The sequence below is a fragment of the Augochlora pura genome, chromosome 10, assembly GCF_028453695.1.
Source record: "Augochlora pura isolate Apur16 chromosome 10, APUR_v2.2.1, whole genome shotgun sequence".
Lineage (NCBI taxonomy): Eukaryota > Metazoa > Arthropoda > Insecta > Hymenoptera > Halictidae > Augochlora > Augochlora pura.
In genome coordinates this window covers 857,496-878,705 of record NC_135781.1, presented here as the reverse complement: position 1 = coordinate 878,705, position 21,210 = coordinate 857,496, and the positions used below count along the sequence as shown (strand labels likewise).

Here is a 21,210-nt window from a genome sequence, read left to right as displayed (position 1 = left end):
GGGATCTCCTTCTGGGCCCTCTCGTACCAGGCTTTCACGTTCGGGAAGTCGTCGAGGTTTAGGACAGCCTACGAACGAAAGACAATTAGAAATCGTGTACAGTCTTAAAGGGTATCTTTGATTTCAGTCGGATCACTGTGACAAGTAAATTCTCACCAGCGCGGCCCCCGTGGTGGTGGCGCAACTGATGTCCGCGAGAGTGTAGGAATCGCCGGCGAGCCACTTCTTGCCCTTCAGCGCGTAGTCCAGTCTGTTGTAGCTGTCCTTTAACGCGTCCATCTTGTCCTCGGGTATCGAAGTCGCCGAATCGAAGAGCACGGGTTTCTGCCAATGAACAAATAAATCGATTAGAATATGTATTTATGAACGGATCAAGGCGAAGAATAAATGTCTACGATAATCGAAAATAATTAACCAAAAATTATTAACAATTATCTTTAAATATTGATTAAATGTTGATATGGATAATTAACAGAGAGTACAGTGATCTCGGCCATGCCACAGTAACCGGCCCCGTGAGCCATGGAAGGGCGTCAGAACAGAAGCGTTTGATTAAGGTCGCGCGGACGAGTGCTGTAACTAAAGCGCAACAAAAGCGCGACGAAAGTGCGTCAAAAAGTGGCGACACAAGGAACGGGGGACACATCGTCGGAACGATTGGCGGCCGTAAAAGTTTTACGGGGCCCCGTCGTTTAATCGCGAATAAAAATCCCCGCCGCTTCCTGTCCAGGAGACACAGCAGCGGGGACGAAGCCAGGTACGAAACGCATCGATCTCTGTCACCCCCCGCGCACCCCCCCTCGAAAATATAAGAAAACACCGAGCCGTAGGATCGTTGAGAAATTTCACGACGCCCTGTGTCGCCCTTCAGCCTCCCTCCCCCCTTCCCACCCTCTCCCTCTCGCCCGTAAAATTAGTTCGAGCCGGCTGCCGCGTCCGGACGCGCGCGCGACTCCTGAAACGAGAGTCGCCGGTATAGTTTGGCCCATCGCCGCGCAAAAATGCGCAGTTAGCCGACTTTATTGGACGCCGTAAAAGGCAGATAGGACGCGCCGGTAACTTCCTGGCCTCTATCACATAATGCCCCGGCGCGTCTATATGTATGGAAGCGCGGAAAAGCGAATCGCATTAACCTGCTTTCGCGCGGCTTAATCGGCCGCCGGTCCGCGTCGAGTTTTCTCTGCGGAACACCCGTCTTCCACCGGGGAACGCGTACACACGTTGCCGAATCCTAGCGGCTTTCGCGGCGAATTAACCCCTCGCAGTATTATCATTTTTAATTACTCTCAAATATCGCATATGTTTTCTGGATTCGTGTTCGAATACGTACGCGATATATCATTGCAATAATATGTTCTATGTGCTTTGAATATTTATATTTAAATACGTACGCGATATATTATTGCTGTGATATATCGCTAATGCTATTCGCCGTGTATATGCGTGTATCATGCTTGCCCGGATCATCTATTTCGTTAAATTAATTTAGTCTATTAATCTGCGCCTGTATCGTAACCCGATAGTATCGTTGGCAGATGTACAGGGTGTCCAGTTTGTCCCGCGCGTTCGCGTAACTTCGTTATTTTTGCTGATATAAAAAAGATGTGGCTTGACAGAAAATATTAATATAATACTAAATTAACTATCTGCTTTACAGCATTAATAAACAAATAAATAAATATTCTCAACTTTGAAGTAGATGAAGTCGTACCGACACATTTGTTTATACGAACGAAAATATCAAAGATATTTTACTTAACATTGTACATATGTAATATGTACTTAACGTCTTGCCCATCATCCTCCACAATATGCGTATTTTTCGCGTACAAACATTTAAACGTACTTGATATACATATTGCGTATTCGACCGTGCATAAACATCCGCTGTACGTCCGCATAAACGTCTGTTCCCAGTCAGAGTCAGATAAAGTCTGTAGTTGTACCGCGCAATATAATTACCCAATGTATATGCAAATACTCCGAAAAACTATACCATATTTTTATCTAGAGATAAAATAATCATTGTGGTGACTTATCGCACTTATTTCCATTATTCTAGAATATTAACTATAACGACTGTCGAACAAAAGTGAGGCGTTCCTTAGATCATTTGAGATAACTCTTTCCTTAGGAAAAATTTAATGCGCAGACTGCTTGTTGGTACTGTCGCGTAATGCGAATTAATTCCACCTCTCATTGGTCGATATTCTTTTTTAATAACTCGTAATCAAAGCCGCGGATCGAATTTTCGCTAAGGAAAAAGTTGCTTCAAACGATCTCAGGATCCAATCGTTTCCCAATTGTTGCTAATGACTTTTGAAAGACGCTGTAGTTGTTCCTACTTACGAAACTCAACTTCGCGGGAATAAAAAGCGCAGAGTTCATGTGCAGGTATTGATCGACTTTAGCCCGTTTTTGCGGATCCTTGGGATAGAGAGCATCGTTCTTCGCGTACTTGGTCACCAGGTAACAATTGATGGCTTGGCTACGGAGTTTTAATAAACAGCATTGTTAAACGGTGAAACCGGGGGAACGCTCGCGTGATGTATTATCGATTACCTGTCGCCGAGGGTGAACCCATTGTCGTCAATTCCTGGAATCGTGCCAACAGGATTCACCTGTACGGAATAAAGGAAAAAGTATTAGACAATTATACTTCCTCCGTAGGATCTGTGGCATTTCTCCGAACGATACTTGTACCTTTCTGTATTCGTCAGACAATTGTTCCTTGTTCATGAGGTTCACGTCCTGGATTTTCAGGGGAAGATCAATCAGCTTCGCCGTTAACATAACAGAACGGACCGCCGGGCTTACGTCCATTGAGTACAGTGTCACTGTCGGCATCTTGGTCTGCTTGTTTCTACGGACATAAGCGTTTCGATGATAATCTGTAATCTATAGGTCGTTAAACACTTGCACTCCGCGTCGTTTCAACTCTAAATCCAAAGTATTTTTGAACGATCTACAGTATTTCGAACAATCTACATTATTAGTGCACTTTAGACATAACAAATATTATTACCTAATATTCTATATTACCTAATATATTTATGTAAATAATAATAGACCGATGCTTAAACGCTTATAGAAAACTTCTTGAAGATTCGACGTGGTACACTCGTAAAATTCACGATCCGTTCTGAGAACTCCTGGGGTATTTTCGGGCCCTTTATATATCTTATCGTAAACCGAAAAAGTGGAGGGGGAGATGACCGAGTCCTTTGCTACGGGGTGACTAATTTATGTTCCTCTTGGATTTTGGACCGGTGACGGATAGACAAATGACGCATTAGACAGTAGGTGATTCTCATAGCTAAATAAGAATATCAGCTGGGTATCTAACAACGCGACTAATTTTTATCGTTTTGTATCAACAAGATTGGATCTCATATTTATTTTTTTTTTATAGGATTTACTACTTATTTTATTTCATTTTTATGCGAAATTCAAGTGATCCAAGATATCTATTAAATAATAGTAGAAAATATAAATCGGCTGAAAGCATCGATCGCCTTTTTAACAATTTGAATAAAGTTCAAAATAACGCGGCTGTATCTTAAAATTGTCGTAATGTTATTTGATAAAAATATAATGGAACGATAAGACTGAATTTATTTAGACTTTCAACAATTTTCACTGCAACGAATACTTTGATTAAGAAATTGTTTCAATCGTCTTCTATGACAAGGTCTTTAACCAATAAGCGCTGGATGTCTTAAAGACGTCCACTTTACGTCCATTTTAGGTCTGAACGTCTTACGCCCTAAAATGGACAATATCGTTATTATAATAATTTGTTGTGATGCTATGGCGATACAGCGAGTAAATGTTTAAATGTTAGTAATAAAATCAAACAGTAAAACGGTCGTTTCGCGGCAATTTAATTTTATATTATAACAACCGGTCGTACACGTTTCGAACAGATTGCAACAAGTGATTGGCTAACGTAACGGAGCAGAATATTTTTAGCATTGCGGGTACACTGAATGGCCGGTCGACATGAGCATACACTCTCCTTACGAGTCTTTCTATGGAAGTGCAACGCGAACATTCTAACGTCTATCAAGGAAAAATTGGTTAACCGCAGACGTAATAGTAGTCGTTCCCTATCTGTCTACGTTCAGCTCCGCGCTACTGCCATTAAATAGGTATAGGTAGATCAGTTTCGGTTTCATTCCAGTTTTCCGTCACTTCCTATCATCTTACGTTTCACACTCGCTACCTACCCAGCCCGCGAACCCGCTATTCCTCGAACAATAAACGATGGGATTTCTGGCCCCAAGTTCTTCCGGCGATTCTATTGTCGTAAGACGATCGAACACGCGCGAAACTCTACGAAAAAGATGAAACAGCTTTTTCGAAAGCAACGAGCCGAAAAACTTAACGAGAATGATAATTTCAAGATTTTGTTGAGAAAAACAACGGAATCTTATCTGGGAGATATTACACAACCATATCGTCCGTATAAATAACAGGAGAGCATGCTCAATGACCGGAACTATCTCATATCGTTCGTAATTAAGAATGACACGTCAGACTTGGTCGCCGGTTATGCTGGCTTTCGTCGAATAAATTGAAAATATTTTAAACTATAATTGTACGGAGAAATTAAATATCGAAATATTCTGTCGCTCGGTTTTTTCTCGAATTTACCTCCTTACATATTCGCCGTCGCGAGTAAATTCTTTCTCTATTCGTCGAATAAAATTAGAGAAACGTAAGTAACAATCTCTGAAGCAGTTTGTTCGTTAAACAAAAACAACAGAGCGACAGAATTTTTCGAGCGACCGTGTCCATGCGTACCTGACAAGTTGGATTCAAACGACGTTCTAGGAAGCCGCGATGGCACCGAACAAATTTGTATAGGCTGCCCCTCTAATCAGCCTCCAAAAATAAACGATATATAAAAGAGCCGATTGGTCTGTGCAGTCCACGGCTTTCCGACCGATAACACCGACAGCTTCGAATGTAAGACCTCGTTCCTGTAGCAGGCAGCGACAGGGAGCCGATACTTTAACGCGAGATATACCCATATAGTCCGTGAGGATCAGTGCCGTATTTCATCGTTCGGCTCCGTGGATGGTTCCAGCTCGTGAAAGTTCTCGTGGACCATCCGAATTGGGTCAATGCTGATCCATTATGGCATAATGAGTTTTTTTTTCAAAGGACGCACCTTTGTTAAATAATTTGTAGGAATTCCTTCATTCAATATTCTCCGATTTCGATCAAATGTATTTTTGAATTTTTGTATTTTCGTATTTTCGTATTTTTGTATTTTCAATCATCTTATAGTTCGTTGCCAGGCATTTTCACAGTGTTCGCGCTGCAATGTAAATATTCTTGTATCTGCACAGTTACTACATTATTGTTTAAATAGCAATATAACAGAGTTAATAATCGAATAAAAATAGTATGATAATATTTTCAAATTTATCTAGTGTCCTCACTGTTTTTTTCTCACCCATATAAATCTTTGCTTAAATGCAAAGAAACAAACAACTTGCTTATTGCAAATAACTTGATAAGCATCTACAACATATTACAGAGACATAAAGATCTGGTTTACCAATAATGATATACTTATAAAATAATTGTACCTGTAAACATAAGTAGCGTTGATCTAAAAATAAATGTTTTCACTTCCAATAATATAGAAAGTAGACGAACTTTGCATCGTTAGGATCATTGACAATACAACCTGCGAAGAAAACAGGAGAGTGTGATCGCTGTTACGATGATAAGATAACATAAAAGATGAAAGATAAAATGTAAAACGAGAAAGATTCTTGACCGATTAGCGCACCTGTTGCGCCATGTTCGATACAGCACTGGATGACAAATCCATAGTTTTATTTGTGACGAACTGTTGAAATAAACCTTCGCACCTAGAAACGGGTTTTCATCAGCAGAATCGACGTATCTGAAACAGAAAGAATTTTACTAATAATAATGTATAAACTCCTGTGAAGTTAGCTGAATTTCCAGCTAATTACTGCTCGTTGTATAACATGCGTAACGAGATTTATTGTTACAGGCAAGAATTGTTCAGAGAATAAACGACGAATATAAAAAAGTGCTTCGCATTTTCCAGTGAATATAAAAACAGTACTTGTTCTGCAAGACACGTAAGAAGAATTTAGTAAACAAATTATTTCTCGCCAAGGTCTGCCTCATGTATCTTTAGATGATCATCTAACGACGGAACGAGCTACATGTCGCGACATCTGTTCTGTATATAATGAAATGATCATTCGAAAGTGCGCCCGAAACGCCATCTTGCGAACGCGTCGTGAACTGCGAATCGAACGATATTTAAATTGAATTCAAAGCCCTGTCTATTTGATTTGATTTTCCTTTCGGTCCTGCGACGATGCAGTTTATTTGTATCGATTTGAATTTCTCCGCAGAGAAAAGCAACTGTTTACACTGTTGTTTGCAATTTCAACCTCATGCGCGGCCAGCGGAATATCAATTTTTACCGAGACAACAAACCCCTATTTTCGATGGGTTTCATGGTTCGCTGTTTTGCAAGTGAAAATAGAACAATTGAATTACATCGAATCTTTGTCGGGCCAAGCTGCTCGTCTAACTTAATAATAAAATAACATTGTACAATTTATACATTATTATAAATTTTAGTCTTTTTAATATATTATATAAAATTAAATATATTTATTGGTATTTAGTGCAATATGCTATTAACTTTGCGCAAATCTCTGTCTAGAAATATAAAATTAAAATTCATCGTTTAGGATCCGATATATTGTTGGTTAAAATTCGATTACAAATGTATGAATTCTTGTAACATGATCTATCAGGCAGTGACGAGTTAACTCGTCATTGGATATTTACTGTTATTTTTCGCAGACTTTTTACAGCTTTATAAATTCGACCAGTAATAATAATAAAATACTAACTAATAATAATAATAGAATACTAATTAATAGTAATAGAATTCTAACTAACAATAATAGAATTCATACCAATCGCGAAATAAAATTTGCATCGCTTCGACGTGTTCTTCGCCAAATTGGAATAATTTAATTAACAAATAATCGTCGAACAATTGAAATAAACATTTCGAGAGATTACGAATGAAAATGTCGAAACGAGAGTGCTATCGTCGCGGAAACATCGAATGTTTTCATTTCGTCGGATCACGCCCGGTTGCATCAACCGCGAGCGTAGAAAATCAGCGATAGCCGAACAAATTGTTTATCGTAGATACAGAGAGGCTGTCGTCGTCGTCATCGTCGTCGTCGAATGACTCGTGTCGATAGGAACCGTTTTATAGAAACGGTGATCTTCGATCGTTCATTCACGTGCCCGCGCTCTTTGAAATATAAGGGGGATAGTTTGACGAGCGCGATGGCCATTCAGTTTTTAGTTACGGCTTAACCACCTCGCCGACAACATGCGTTGCTTGTCGCCTCCCGCCCGACCGAGCTAGCTCGCTGAAACCCGACGACATGTCAACTTAAAGGACGACCGTCCTACGATCGAGAAGTTCGCGAACATTTCGCTAGGCGCCCGAAAAGCGGTCGCGAGAGATCCCGTGAAGATCGGTGAAAACAGTGCGACTAGAAACTTTTTCGCAATTAGAGAACTCGAAAGTTGTCCGACGAACTTCTTATCGTTTCGATTCTTTTCTTTTTTTCGTTCGACGAGATTCCAACAACCAAAAATGGCTTGCCCGTTGTCGGACGCAATCACGTAAGTAATCAAGATTAAGGCGCTCGCGCGACAATTTGCGAATCGGCGCGTTTCTCTGTTCGACGGTATTTACCTTTTTACGATCGACTTATCAGCGTCGCGTTAATTATTGGCGCCGGCGCGATTTTAACATTATTAGAAACATAACGAGACAGAGGAGAATTGCCACCGAATCTCCGTACAGTTGAGTCAACAGACATTGATTAATGCGAGCCGGCCACCGGTGCTATTAAGCGCAACCCCAACAGTGTATTTAGGGGTTAAAAGTTCCCCCGGTTTCCGAGAGCCGGCAGATCAAACGATGAATTAAACGAAACGGCTAAACAGTCGAGTTAATAACGAGCGCCGTTCCGGAAATTGCTCTTTACCCGTATGAATAAATTGTTAAGCTCCTATTGAACATTAATTGTCAGCAGCTCCTGACAGTGAATAGATTTATAATTAACAGCGAGAATTATTAGAACGTATATACATATAATATATATATATATATAATATTTGAATTTCGGGGATGGCGAGCTGTTCTAAATTGGTAATATCGATGTTGATCAGAACGTTAATCAACGGATTTCGATTATAAACGACGTGGTCGCCGGTTTGCCAGACATTATTTGAAAGTGATCGTATTTTAGAGAGGACCGCGATCAAGAGAACGGCCAGTTGACGGAAGGGCCGGGCATGCTTTACGGCGAATATCTCCGTTTGGATAAAATCTTGACTGCCCAGAGATTGCTGAGCGCCGAATACAACAAGGAAGTTCACGACGAGCATCTCTTCATCATCACGCATCAGGGTAATATGTTTACGCGTCTCTTCCAACCCTTTGCTCAGATATTTTTACTAAACCGTACGCTAAGGTCAATTTTTATGGCCTAAAACAGAGAAAAATATTTTTACTCGTATTTTCACTATGCTTTTTATCGTTTAATAAATTAATCTGTAATCGCAATACTTCATTCTTATTGCCAAACACTGCAAGCAAGCAGTTCATATTATTTTCTGCGAACAACGTAATTCCGTTCTCTCAAATGTCGAACTATTTCACAACGAACGCTTGTATAAGTCGCTTCAGCCGATAATTTTTCATTAGATCGTATCTAAAATAAATCTAAACAAGCAGAAATAAAAGAAACAACGAAAGCGTAACATTACACAACGATTGAGCTAATGGTTGATAAAATTTCACTTAGTATTCAACATAATTTCGCAATCGTTGCGGAGTACCCGTGACTCGGACTGCCGATTCAGATAACTTCGAATCGTTTTTTAAAAGCTTGTTGCCTTTAATGATAATTCTGAATTTATTAATTCGAACGGCACAAATTATCAGAAATTAATCTTCGACCGAACGACTCGAAGGCGGATCACCGTGGCAACCGGTTGCCACGGTCCTTTAGAATACCAATGCTCATCGAATACGTTTTGTTGTTCGCGCGTGGTAGCGTACGAACTCTGGTTCAAGCAGATCATCTATGAGCTGGACACAGTCAGGACGCTCTTCAACTCGGAGCCGAGCGGCTACGATCCGGCTCTGAATGGGACCTCGAACAACCGTTCCACGCAGAAGATTCGGATTTCCCAGGTCCTGAACGAGTCAAGGACCCTGGAGATCTTGAAGAGATTAAACCGCATCGTCCTTATTCTAAAAGTAAGCGAGATCGCCGCGAGATGATCGTGTTCTCGTAGCTGCTGATGGAAGGGTTCGCTGCAAAGGAATGAGAGGATATTGAGATAAATAGATGGGTGGATAGATAAATAGATAAATAGATATATAAATAAGTATAAATATAGATAGATATATAGATAGATAGATAGGTAGATGTATAGATACATGGATAGATAGAAATACGAAGGATGGACGAAGAGAATGAGAGCAAATAGAGTATTCCCCGCGAGGCGAGAACGCATCGCAGGATAATTCGATACGCGCGGAATGAGGCCAGTAACCATACGTTGACAATGACAGTGATGGAAGGAACGTGAACGACCCTTAATCGCAAGCCAATTAGAGCATTGTGATTTATGACAAGGGTGCTGATCCGCTCGCGGTGACTCTAATCGAATTTCTTTGATGGGTCTCCTCTCGAGGGGTTCACCGCGCCCGTCTCTGGCCGTCTTCGGTACAGGGTGTTCAGAAACGATGCTTTAACCCTTCGCCGACAACGTTCTACAGTTTTTCACTCGTCCCCAGTACGTTCTCTGCAACAAATAAATAGGTCAATTTTCCGCGAATCATCTTTGCAATGAATTATTTTATCTGTAATAGATACCTTGAACCGTACGAATAGAAAGTGATGGCACAGTTGATCACCTACGGGAACAGAAAATTCTCGATCTGAAAAAGAAATAATGTAATATTGTAGTTTTAGAGTTTGGGCTAGAAATTAATATCGTTGCTTCTGTTGTCGAACGGCGACGGTCGCGTGTTCCCCGTCGAAGAGCGTAGCTTTCGGCAACATTGCCAAGCTCTAGAAACTGCGTAATCCGTTGTCTAAGGCCGCGGCCGGATTTTTCCAACATCCTGTACATCTGTCACGGCCGTCGACGATTTCGATACCCGATAATTCTGCGAGCTGATAGTTGGCAAACGGGTCAAGGTTCCGTCGAGCGCGCGACACTTTTTTTCGTCGGCTGCGTTTTCCACGCCTTCCCGCCCCGCGTCGCCGACCCCATTCGCGACGACGGAATCGGTAAGATTGTGGGAACTACAGGAATAACAGTGGGACTTGGGTAAGTCAACACCGCTAGATGATATGCGACACCCCTGCCCTGACACGCATAGATGCGTTAGGTAACACAGGCTCTCGTTGACGCTCTTTCTCTACCACAGAATGCAGGTGTGGTGGTCGCATTTTCTCGTCTCGCGCCAGATGGAAAAAGTCATCCGTAGGCAGGGTTAAGCAAGCGCGAACAGTCAAGCTTGTTCGTCGCGAGATGATCGATTCGCCGACGATTTCCCATGATCATTCAAGGTCCTCCTCCTCCGATCGGATGAATAAAAACAGCCGCGGTTTACTTGTTGCAGGCTGATCCACCAGAGATGTTCTTTCTCATCCCCGGGGATCTCTTGTTCCGCGTAACGAGTATTGCTGGATTCGTCAAGGGTCGTTTTGACCCTTCGTAACTGAAACGCAAGGGTAGAAACCATACGATTGCAGACACGGGGTCTTCTTAGCCGCGGACAAGATCGATTACGAGTCGCTCTGTACAAACCAGCTGAGGGCAATTCGTTATTTCGAAGCACGGGTTACGAGTGAAATTGAACGGTTGATACCCTGAAACGTTATCTACGTAATTGTACAATCGTATAAATCACACTGTTCCCTGCTCTGGAAACGAAGTACAGATTTTTAGAGAGATAGCCGTCGAACCGAGAAGGAAGCTGGTTAACGCGCTTGTTAAGATCGCAGCAACCTTTTTCTATTTTAGAAAATTCCAATCCGCGAAGAAGGAAAACGGACAAGCTTTTAGCGTAACAGAGACCGTGTTCCAATCTTTCCGTCAACTCGATTCATTTGTGAGAAAGAATGACTTCTACGAATTTAAAGCATCGTCACGTTCTATGTAGAGCGTGGTCTAGAAATTGAGACAGTCGTCGTGAAAGCGACTTCAGCGATTGATCCGTTTCAGCTTCTGGTAGAGCAAGTGACGATCCTGGAGACCATGACGCCGCTGGACTTCATGGCGTTCAGGGACTACTTATGTCCAGCCTCGGGCTTCCAATCGCTGCAGTTTCGGCTGCTGGAGAACAAGCTGGGCGTGAAGCAGGAGCACAGGGTGAAGTACAATCAAAGTTACACCAGAGCGTTCGGCAGAGATCCGAAAGCCATCGAGGCGATCAAACGGTCCGAGGAGGAGCCGAGTCTTAGCTGTCTGGTTCAAGGATGGCTGGCGAGGACGCCGGGCCTCGAGAGCCACGACTTCGACTTCTGGGGAAAGTACAAGAGATCCGTGGAGACGCTGCTCGCCGAACAGGAACAATTTGCTCGAGTAATTGGCTTGCTACCGCGCGCTCAAACTTTTACGAAGAACCTCCGCGGACCATGGATCGAGAGATTTATCGTCGAACTCTCTTTCAGAAACAGACGACGGAACAGCTCAAGAATTATTATTTGTCCACCGTGCGTTCCCGGCAAGCGGCCTTCGAGACGATCTTTAACGAGTCCCTTCACAATGCTCTCGTGTCGCGCGGCGAACGGAAATTCGTCTACGGAGCCCTTCAGGGGGCCGTAATGATCACATTGTACCGCGACGAGCCCAGATTCAGCCAACCCCATCAGATCCTGACCGCGCTGATGGACATCGATTCCCTTATCACGAAATGGAGGTGTAAGAAAGCACAATCAGTCCGCGTGTCGTTTACCATTCAAGATTAGTGAAAGTACATTTGTGATTTGTCTATACCAGATAACCATGTTCTCATGGTGCAAAGGATGATCGGGTCGCAGCAGCTCGGAACTGGAGGATCCTCTGGCTACCATTACTTGAAGTCCACGTTGAGGTACTATCCGCAGGTGTCTGGCACCTGAACTCTCATTAATTCTCTTAATTGTTATCAGGCGAATCTTAAAAGTATTAATATTCTTAGAAACCAGCGCTTTTACGACTACGTTACTTTATAGACAACTGTTACATTTCAGTGACAGATACAAGGTCTTCTTGGATCTATTCAACCTGTCCACGTTCTTGATACCGAGACAGATGATCCCACCGTTGACGAAGCAAATGAAGACGAAACTGTCGATCGCCTGCAACGGATGGAACCCGGATGACAATCAAAATAACTCCGAATGCACGCTCGAGGACACGTAAACGAATGATCGCGCCACGACCATGACGATAAGCATGATACGTTTCTCGGGAAACAGTTTAGATATACGTGAGAGAAAAACGCATAGGAACTAAAGCATAGCGTCGATAAATAAAATCCTTTATTATACGCTTGGCGTACGTTAAGAAGTTTGTAAAAATTAGAGCAGTTGTGTGAAACGCCTCGCGACAGAATACTTGTTAGTATTTATACTTATATAACAGCAGCGTCGTAAAAATTATTGCCTTGATTAAAATACTTTCTTAGGTTATATGTATACATTTACGGACCAATATAAGTGCTTTATTTTAAACCAATCGTGTTACACTCTTCATTCCGTCTCGTTCAGCAGTTTAGAGTATATTCAGCGACGAGACTTGGTTTGCTATACCTGTTGACACACAATTAATTTCTGTCAATTTCTAACCTAGCAATCGAATGGCAACAATAAAAATATTCTTGTTGATACTTGCTGACCTCATATGTAACATGTCTAATATATACGAGAAACGCGGTGAGACCCGCCTTAACATATTTTGCACAGCAAAATTAATCGTACCGCATAAATTACTGCCTATCGCAATGTACATGTAGCCTTTATCGCCGAAGCCGGTACCCCACGAATTCTTAACGATGTAATGCGGTATGGCCGCCGTCTTGTCGTAGCCGACTATCTGAACAGCGTGGTTCAGACTAGCGAAAGAGCCATCACAATGATCCTGCATCACTCCCTCCAAGTAGTTCTGCCAAGATAAAGCGTTGACCGCAGCCGCGACTGGTCCATGCGTGGCGATCGTTGCCAACAGATCATCCTCCGCATCTACGAAACTAACGCCCGTTAAACCTTTAATCCTCTTAATGCCAAACGCTGCGAGTGATTGTCGCTTGTAGAGGACTGCCGCGTTCGAATTCATTAAACTCGATAAAGAGTCTGTCGTCGCGACAATCGAAGCTCTTAGACAAACATCGCAATTGAAATTCGTGTTCAGTTCGTCTATTCCTGCCAGTGAGCTAGTAATAAGTAGATTACAGATTTCATATATATTCGTGGTAATATTTGACAATAATGGTCGAAGAAAATTTTTATTTTACGCAAAGATTCGCAGTCTACTACTAAGAGCACACTAGCATGGCTTATACAATCGACGACGTCACCATGACCTTAAATTGTTGTGAGCAATGCTAACCGATCGACTTACGTAAGAAAACCTTTAACACTTAATCGCTCGCAAATAACTCAATGACATGGTGCTCGTCGCCACTTTACAGATTAATTAAACTGCTTAGCCGTTTCTCCGATTCAGGTTATTGATTTCTGAACGTCATTTTTCTTGCAGGTGTCTGCTCTTTTTTTCTGAAAGCAATGAAATCGATACGCGTGCGCTGATCCCGTGATCTAGAGTTACAGAGCCTTACTTGTCGCACGTGAAGTCTTTTACTCGAACGCTGGGTCCCTTCGTCAACGTCCTAAAATTATAACTGTATCAACTGTTGTTCGTGCAATGCTTCGATAGAATTTATACGAATACACTTACTTGTCCAGCTTGCACGTGCCCGTCGTTCGCGTAAGCGGGTACAAGCTTGCTGGAAGTATCGCCGCTTTTGTCAACACCAACCACGAAAGCAAGCTGCAGATGTCCCCTCCCTCGCATCCAAAATTGCTGTTCTTTGCGCAATCGATCATCTGTTAAAAGTGTAAATAAATAGCCTTTAAACGATTCATGTATTCGAAAACATTTCATGGAACCGATAACTCTGGAGAAGAAGTGGACGTACTTCTTGGACACTCAACGAGTACAAAGTGCCATTTTTAATCGCAAACATTGATTCCGCCACTTCGACGGTGCTGAAGGCCCAACAGGCCCCGCAAGTCCCTTGACTTTGCACAGGCGTAATCACGCCTTTCTCTCTCCAGTCGAATTTCGGCGGCACACCGGCGGATCTTCTCACTCGGTTGCCAGACTGCCGCTGGTGGTGGGATTGGTGGTAGGGCGCCATCAAGTGTCTTTTTCCTACCGCAAAATACATTCATTCGTCATAGATGTTCGTTAATTTATTTACACCCGTTAGCAGCCACGCTCAGGACCGCAATTTTTGCTCCTGAAGACGGCTATGCTAATAATAATAATAATAATAATAATAATAATAATAATAAATGTTTACTTTCAAATTATAAATCGACGAAATAGTGTCCAGAAAATGTTCGATGAAGTTTTGCAATATCTTTAGAAAAAATTAACAAATTGTTAAAAGAAACATGTCACATATATGACTGCATGCCGGGTTGCCTACGTAAAGGGTTAAATGTTTAAAATATTTAATAAAGTGTGGAATAGGTATTGTAATGGGATATCGAGTAGTTTGCTTCGAGGGTGTCTCACCCCTTAGAGGAAGATCCGGAACAAGAGTTTGGGTCAGAAATTCGTTCTCGGACATGTCCGAATATTTGGTAAGCCCAAAATAAGCACTCTCCCGTGAAGATCTATGGCCGTTCATTGTTTCTATGTGCCGCAACGATATCTGCAAATAAAAGACGCAGCTGTTTGAACAGACGTTACGTTAACGATTATATAAAATGCTAATTCAGCGTCTCTGGTTTCTAGGATATACATACTTAATAATCACTATTATTATTTACCGTTAAAAATCACGATAATAATAATACATTCATAGTAACATGATAATTATACTTAATAATACATGAAATACTTGTACTTTAAACTTATTACAATGGGGCTTACTACCACATACCAGCCTACAGTGCAGTGAAATGCTATAACAGAATCTCGTGGTATAGCGGTGCAAGGGATAATGTTACAATGCTACACACATATTCTATTTCGTTGGCAGAAATGTAATAAAATAACAGCAGTACGATTTTAGTATAGTAGAATATATCATCGGCAGAACAATACTGTTCTATGTTATATACCTAATGCTATTTCAAATAATATGAAACATCGTCGAAAAGGTGGTTTCGAAAATCAAGATTGCCGCGATTTCGAAAAGAACAAAGAAAAGAAGATCGTAAAGATACAAGCGCGGGAAATTTTCAAAATTGCAGCACGATAGACCGAAATGAATACACTGCCGAAGCCGTATCGTGTCAAGTATGTACATTCTACTTACAACATCTTATCGAATTCTCTCTTGAACCGCGATTGCTTACCTGAAACCTCTTGAATCTTTTATCGTATTCCTCGGGCTCGTTTTTATAGGATTTATTATAACGGGTAACATAGTCCTCGAAAAGCTTAACATCTTCCGTGCTGGTATACGGGCCAACTCGGATCGGAATTACAAATAAACACAGGCTCACTATCAACACCGTCAAGAACACAGTCCTCCACTCCATATCGAAGGCGAAGCATCATTCTGTAACGCGGTAAACCTGATGACAAAGCTACCAACCCATATACAAGTAAATTCTCGTTGCATTACCGAACGTGTATGTGCACGAAGCATACTTACGCGTAGAGACGTATCACGAATCTCGACGCGCGTGTGTGTCTCGATATCGCCAGGGCCGTAAGAAGAAAATCTAATTAGATTTACGATGCCGGTAGACTCGCCCGCATATTATGAAAACAGAAAAATATAAATATACTTAACTCGTATTATCTAAGTTATCGATCTACAATCATTCGTGTACGCTAATAATTTAAATTTCGTTGTAATTTTGCTCATAAATTGGGCAAAGAAATAATTTATTAGTCGTTAAGGTTTTCTTTCGCTGACAGAAAGATTTACTTGATCCGATAAATTATATAATTTTATGCGTTGTAATCAATCGTATCCGCAATGGTATTATCGTTTGCACAATTCGCACGAATGGATGGAAAATAATTCGGTTAATAAAAATATATCGTCCCAGATCATTTTGAAATCCTGCGTGTTTCCTAACCTCTACATTTGGACGTCTGGTCAAAATAGTGTATTGGTGTAAAGCTATTTTAATTAATAATATTTTTCTCCCGAAAATACGTAATAAATTTATTATTAATGAAACTGATAATAAAAAAAGATAGAACAACGCACTTTTCCATAACATAGTTTATTACAGCATTGTTTTGACTCAAACGCGGCGGCTTGAGCAAGTTTGTCTATGCATTTCCGCTTCCAGTCGAGCCTTTTGGATTTTCGATTCCTTTTACAACGCCAGCGTCAAACATGGACAATCGTTCTATCTCAAAGAAGAGGAAGGTTGGTGAATTTTAACAGTTTATCGTCAAACGACTCGAAATATATGATGTCCGCTGTACCGATGAAACCGAGAAAGTGAATATTTTACAGAAAAATGAGAGAATATCACACGTGAAAGTTGTGGATGACATGGATGCTTTTAGCTGTTTTCTTGCCGTCGATATTTACGTTCATATGCTCCTTCATTAATAATAAGTTTCTTTCGTGTTCATCGAAGTTAATATTCATTTGTTATTAATTGAAACAAGATTTGTTAATTATTCGTCTACTAAAGCTTTGCGCTTGTTTCATGTACATGCGTGTCAACAAATATATTTTGAGGTTAACCTATACATTAATGGAACATTAAACTCGACACTTCTAACCTATGAGTTTTATGTTTAAAATGAATTAAATTTATTTGTGTAAAATGTGTAAGCGCAATGCGAAGAAACATTATTTATGCTTAATGTGTATTATTCTTTTTTTAGTTTGTCGGAGACGGAGTCTTCAAAGCCGAATTAAACGAGTTTTTAACTCGTGAACTCGCGGAAGATGGATACTCTGGAGTGGAAGTACGCGTTACTCCTCATCGCACAGAAATCATTTTGCTGGCGACCCACACACAGAGCGTTCTTGGAGAAAAAGGACGCAGGATTCGTGAATTGACCTCTGTGGTCCAAAAGAGGTTTAACTTTAAAGAAACACAGAACATTGAGTTGTATGCTGAAAAAGTAGCAACGCGCGGTCTCTGTGCCATTGCTCAGGCGGAATCTCTGCGTTACAAATTGATCGGAGGTCTTGCTGTACGAAGGTAAATTTAAATAGCCAAAATAGTGTAACATTATTATAATATATATATATCTTTTTAGAGCTTGTTATGGAGTTCTTCGTTTCATCATGGAATCTGGAGCAAAGGGTTGCGAAGTTGTCGTCAGTGGCAAATTGCGTGGACAGAGAGCAAAGTCAATGAAGTTTGTTGACGGACTTATGATCCACTCCGGTGAACCCACAAATGAATATGTTAATACCGCGACTCGCCATGTACTTCTTAGACAAGGTACTTTACCGTTGGCTCGTACAAGCAAATAGTAATCAATGAAGACGTTAACATTTAAATTCGTATCTTTTTGTTGCAGGTGTGCTTGGTATCAAAGTAAAGATTATGCTTCCGTATGATCCACAAGGCAAGACAGGACCCAAGAAACCTCTCCCAGATTCTGTTTCCATTGTGGAACCGAAGGATGAAATTTTCCCAACCCAACCATCTTCTGATGTGAAACCATCGAAAGATATAACACAGCCGATACCACCTGTGATTACAGTGTAATTTATACACAATGAAAATAAATTTTTAAAAGAAGTGTTAACTTTATTTCTTCCCTTTTTTTATGAACCTGATACAAGTAACTGTAACATTACAATGATAAAATCATAAAAAAACATAACAATGAAACACGATTTTTAATCACAATATAGGAAAATGGATTTACCTTCGTTGTTTGATTTATTTATTAAAATTCAAATAGATCGTGTAACTTTATATAGAGAATTATGATTGAATTATCTTAGAATACAATTTGAGAACAAAGAAAGAGTATTTTAATTAATTTTCCAGAACAAGCTAAATGTGGTTATAACTAAGTACTGTTTTATTGTGAAGTCCATAGAATAACCCATATCTACATTAAATAATGAAGAAACCGACTTATTTGCTATTGTATGCAATTTTAACACGCGTTGAATAATTCTTGAAGAAAGTGAAGTGCAACATGTTTCCAAGAAGTACCAAAAATATATGTGATGTGAGACACAATATACATTACTCAATATTTCCATATTTTCCCTCGTGTATATAATGTGAATATAACCTTCTTAACATAAACACCATTCCAATAGGTGTGCCGGAATGTTACAATCAATAAAATTCTATGCATGCAAAATATTTGAATGAAATCTAATGATACGTGCTATAACAGGATTGTTATACTATTATTTACAATAATTACGAATTAGGTGGTAAATCTTAATTCATTATCAATAGTACACATTATAAAATATTAAAAATTTTGACATATAATTCGTATGAAAATTGTTGTTATCAATCAACGGATCAGATTTCAAAAGGTCATATAGCTTGATTAGTTTCATATAATTCTCAAACAATAAATCATAGGCTCCCTGTTGCTTTTTGATATTTGCACTCTTCTTGTCCTCGATTTGTTATTACATGGACCCTAGAACCCTAGGAAATCATTAAGAATTTACGTCTTAGAAGTTGAAAATTATTCACGAACTGGAACCATGTGCTGTGTCAACGACAATAGACCCGCTATCATCCGTCGAATAATCTGTGGTACGGTTTGTTTTGCAGCGTATAAACTTAGCCGATTTCTAAGCTCGTAGAATACGTTGCGGGTGAACGGATTTCTTCGCGATGCGAGACGCAGTTTCAAGAACTGATAGTAAATAAATGGTGTTAATAAGCTAGCTCGACCTCTGAAAAAAAAAAAATTGTATTATGTGTAATTCTTACAATAATAAAACAATTTTAAGTAGCGGTGACAATACATACATAACTACGAGGACCACCGTGAATGGACAATTAATTATCTCAGATAACGCACAAAGACGTAAAATTTTCGTAGATTGATACTCGATTAGAAGTATGCATAAACGGGCTCCCCACCAGCTATTTTGTCCTAAACACTTAATTAAGAACAGAAAATAAGTATTGGTTGTCATTGTAATGACTGTGCATGTGATGTAGCAGTGCTACTGTTATATAATTTTGTCAATAGACCATGAAACTTTTCTTACTTACATCGAGGAGTATAAGAGAGTAACTAGCAAAGTGGGTTACAGCAAACAAAAATATAGGTGCTAACACCACTGTTTAGTTATGTTGAGGAACAATAATTTTTAACAATTGATATCCGGCTTCTCGTCGACAACTATTTCATAATAAAAAGGATACATACAAATGGAGCTGCGTAGAGGAATATTAAAGAATAAAATAAATAATGGAAGGAATCTTCTAAAAATAATTGTTCCAAAAACTGTCTATTTAATTGAACACGTGGCACTCTTTGGTGAAGACGCAATGCACTTGTGGCTGCGTTGCTCATGAGAGCTTTGTAATAAATATTGTATGGATTGCTGAAACGGTATAAAAATCGGTATTAGACTTCAATACACAGATTTTTTCATTGGTAGAAGAAATATTGCAAAGTAACGTACCCGAATATTGGAATAATGTAACCAATTGTAAACACTATTGTGAAAAGTCTTGTAACCCATAATCCTGCATTAATTTTATTGTCGATAACACGTTGCATCAAAACGTTCCAACCTTTTTGAGCATCCATTTGTGGTATATTAGTAGTTGAGTCTGAAGTATCAGTATCTGCCATCCTACACAAAAAAAAAGACAGTCGTATATTGATATGCTACAAAGTGATTGGTATTCTCATGCTTATTCTAGATGCATTTGTTTGAGACGCGTTCGACGCAAGCTTATCAAACTAACTCAAAAATCGGTTCCAAACTGTTACGAACGCGTTAAAACGTAAATCATGTCCTGCTTTCTAAAGTGAAAGTAGCTAAGTTTGGCATCATTTATTAATATAACATAAAATAATGTGGCAAACAACTAATCCGCAGTGACCACGAAAGGATGTGCTATTACGACGAACACGTAGAAACAGCACCGGGACGAATGTAAATAATACTTCGATATAACGAACTACAATATTTACACAACGCGTTTTGAAATTTCATTAAGAATGATATTCGTTGGTGAAGTTAGGTGAAGAGAAATGAATTGATGTGTACTTACTTTGCTCAATGACGAAGTGAATCCTCGTTCGTTTAATAAAAATGTAAATTTCTATAAAAACGCGGACGAACGTTAATTGTGTCGAATCGAATCGTCTACAGCATCTATGCACATTTACTGACCACGTATACGGTACATATACTTCCCCAGGTACCTTAATAATTATCCTGAGTTTCGTTTTTAAGATTTCTAATTTCCCTGGTAGATGGTGCGAATGATTCTTTGCCGTGAAAGCAACTCGACAATCTCACCGCGAGAGGGCAACCGGGATTAGCATTTTCTCGCTGGTTCTCGGTGAATTCATTTCAGATGTCGGAATTTAATAATAAAAATTCTAAAATGTAGAGTCACTTGTAAAAAATATTAAGTACGATACGAAATAAACTACTTATTAATAATATTACCATATTTTGTATACTTAACCATACTGGACAAATTTGGACAAATATGGTTACTGATTATTTATTTATTTATTATTAAAATAATTAGGGTGATATACAATAATTCAGATCGTCTAGTTAATGATATGAAAAACTTTCTTTACAAACGATATCCATTATACATTTATCATAATCGATTGTATTCCTATAATTAATTTAAATTTTAATGCAAGCTAATTTATGGATATATATGTGCGTGCCAGTGTCGTTTCCGCTGAATAAAC

The 21,210-nt window shown here is 39.9% G+C and overlaps 5 protein-coding genes and 1 long non-coding RNA gene across 6 annotated transcripts; 2 read left to right on the top strand and 4 right to left on the bottom strand.

Moving 5' to 3' along the window:
* Nucleotides 1-2: 2 nt before the first annotated feature.
* Nucleotides 3-4,254, bottom strand: LOC144476536 (glutathione S-transferase 1-like; the record flags this gene model as incomplete). Its single annotated transcript, XM_078193616.1, has 6 exons — nt 4,230-4,254; nt 2,704-2,863; nt 2,563-2,621; nt 2,350-2,488; nt 157-324; nt 3-68 (listed from the first exon to the last, which is right to left on the bottom strand). Coding segments are annotated over exons 2-6 (576 nt in total), but the record flags the coding sequence as incomplete, so codon positions are not given.
* A 552-nt stretch (nt 4,255-4,806) lies between these two features.
* Nucleotides 4,807-6,194, bottom strand: LOC144476155 (uncharacterized). The gene is made up of 5 exons (XR_013494979.1): nt 6,113-6,194; nt 5,807-5,923; nt 5,601-5,701; nt 5,465-5,532; nt 4,807-5,326 (listed from the first exon to the last, which is right to left on the bottom strand). It is a non-coding gene; the product is annotated as an uncharacterized LOC144476155 (long non-coding RNA).
* A 1,136-nt stretch (nt 6,195-7,330) lies between these two features.
* On the top strand, nt 7,331-12,634 carry Vermilion (Tryptophan 2,3-dioxygenase vermilion). The gene is made up of 7 exons (XM_078193750.1): nt 7,331-7,716; nt 8,349-8,509; nt 9,159-9,364; nt 11,347-11,706; nt 11,796-12,045; nt 12,124-12,217; nt 12,357-12,634. The coding sequence occupies exons 1-7, from the start codon at nt 7,688-7,690 to the stop codon at nt 12,526-12,528; spliced, it is 1,272 nt and encodes a 423-aa protein (XP_078049876.1). The 5' UTR covers nt 7,331-7,687; the 3' UTR covers nt 12,529-12,634.
* Nucleotides 12,631-15,901, bottom strand: LOC144476621 (cathepsin O). Its single transcript, XM_078193751.1, has 7 exons — nt 15,696-15,901; nt 14,908-15,046; nt 14,303-14,538; nt 14,062-14,210; nt 13,943-13,993; nt 13,086-13,354; nt 12,631-12,917 (listed from the first exon to the last, which is right to left on the bottom strand). The coding sequence occupies exons 1-7, from the start codon at nt 15,879-15,881 to the stop codon at nt 12,880-12,882; spliced, it is 1,068 nt and encodes a 355-aa protein (XP_078049877.1). The 5' UTR covers nt 15,882-15,901; the 3' UTR covers nt 12,631-12,879.
* A 706-nt stretch (nt 15,902-16,607) lies between these two features.
* On the top strand, nt 16,608-18,071 carry Rps3 (ribosomal protein S3). The gene is made up of 4 exons (XM_078193754.1): nt 16,608-16,729; nt 17,200-17,522; nt 17,581-17,768; nt 17,848-18,071. The coding sequence occupies exons 1-4, from the start codon at nt 16,697-16,699 to the stop codon at nt 18,036-18,038; spliced, it is 735 nt and encodes a 244-aa protein (XP_078049880.1). The 5' UTR covers nt 16,608-16,696; the 3' UTR covers nt 18,039-18,071.
* On the bottom strand, nt 18,056-20,744 carry Kr-h2 (transmembrane protein 33-containing Krueppel homolog 2). The gene is made up of 6 exons (XM_078193753.1): nt 20,547-20,744; nt 19,949-20,122; nt 19,686-19,867; nt 19,533-19,600; nt 19,284-19,417; nt 18,056-19,207 (listed from the first exon to the last, which is right to left on the bottom strand). Exons 2-6 carry the CDS (start codon nt 20,119-20,121, stop codon nt 18,994-18,996), a joined length of 771 nt encoding a protein of 256 aa, XP_078049879.1. The 5' UTR covers nt 20,122; nt 20,547-20,744; the 3' UTR covers nt 18,056-18,993.
* Between the last annotated feature and the right edge of the window lie 466 nt (nt 20,745-21,210).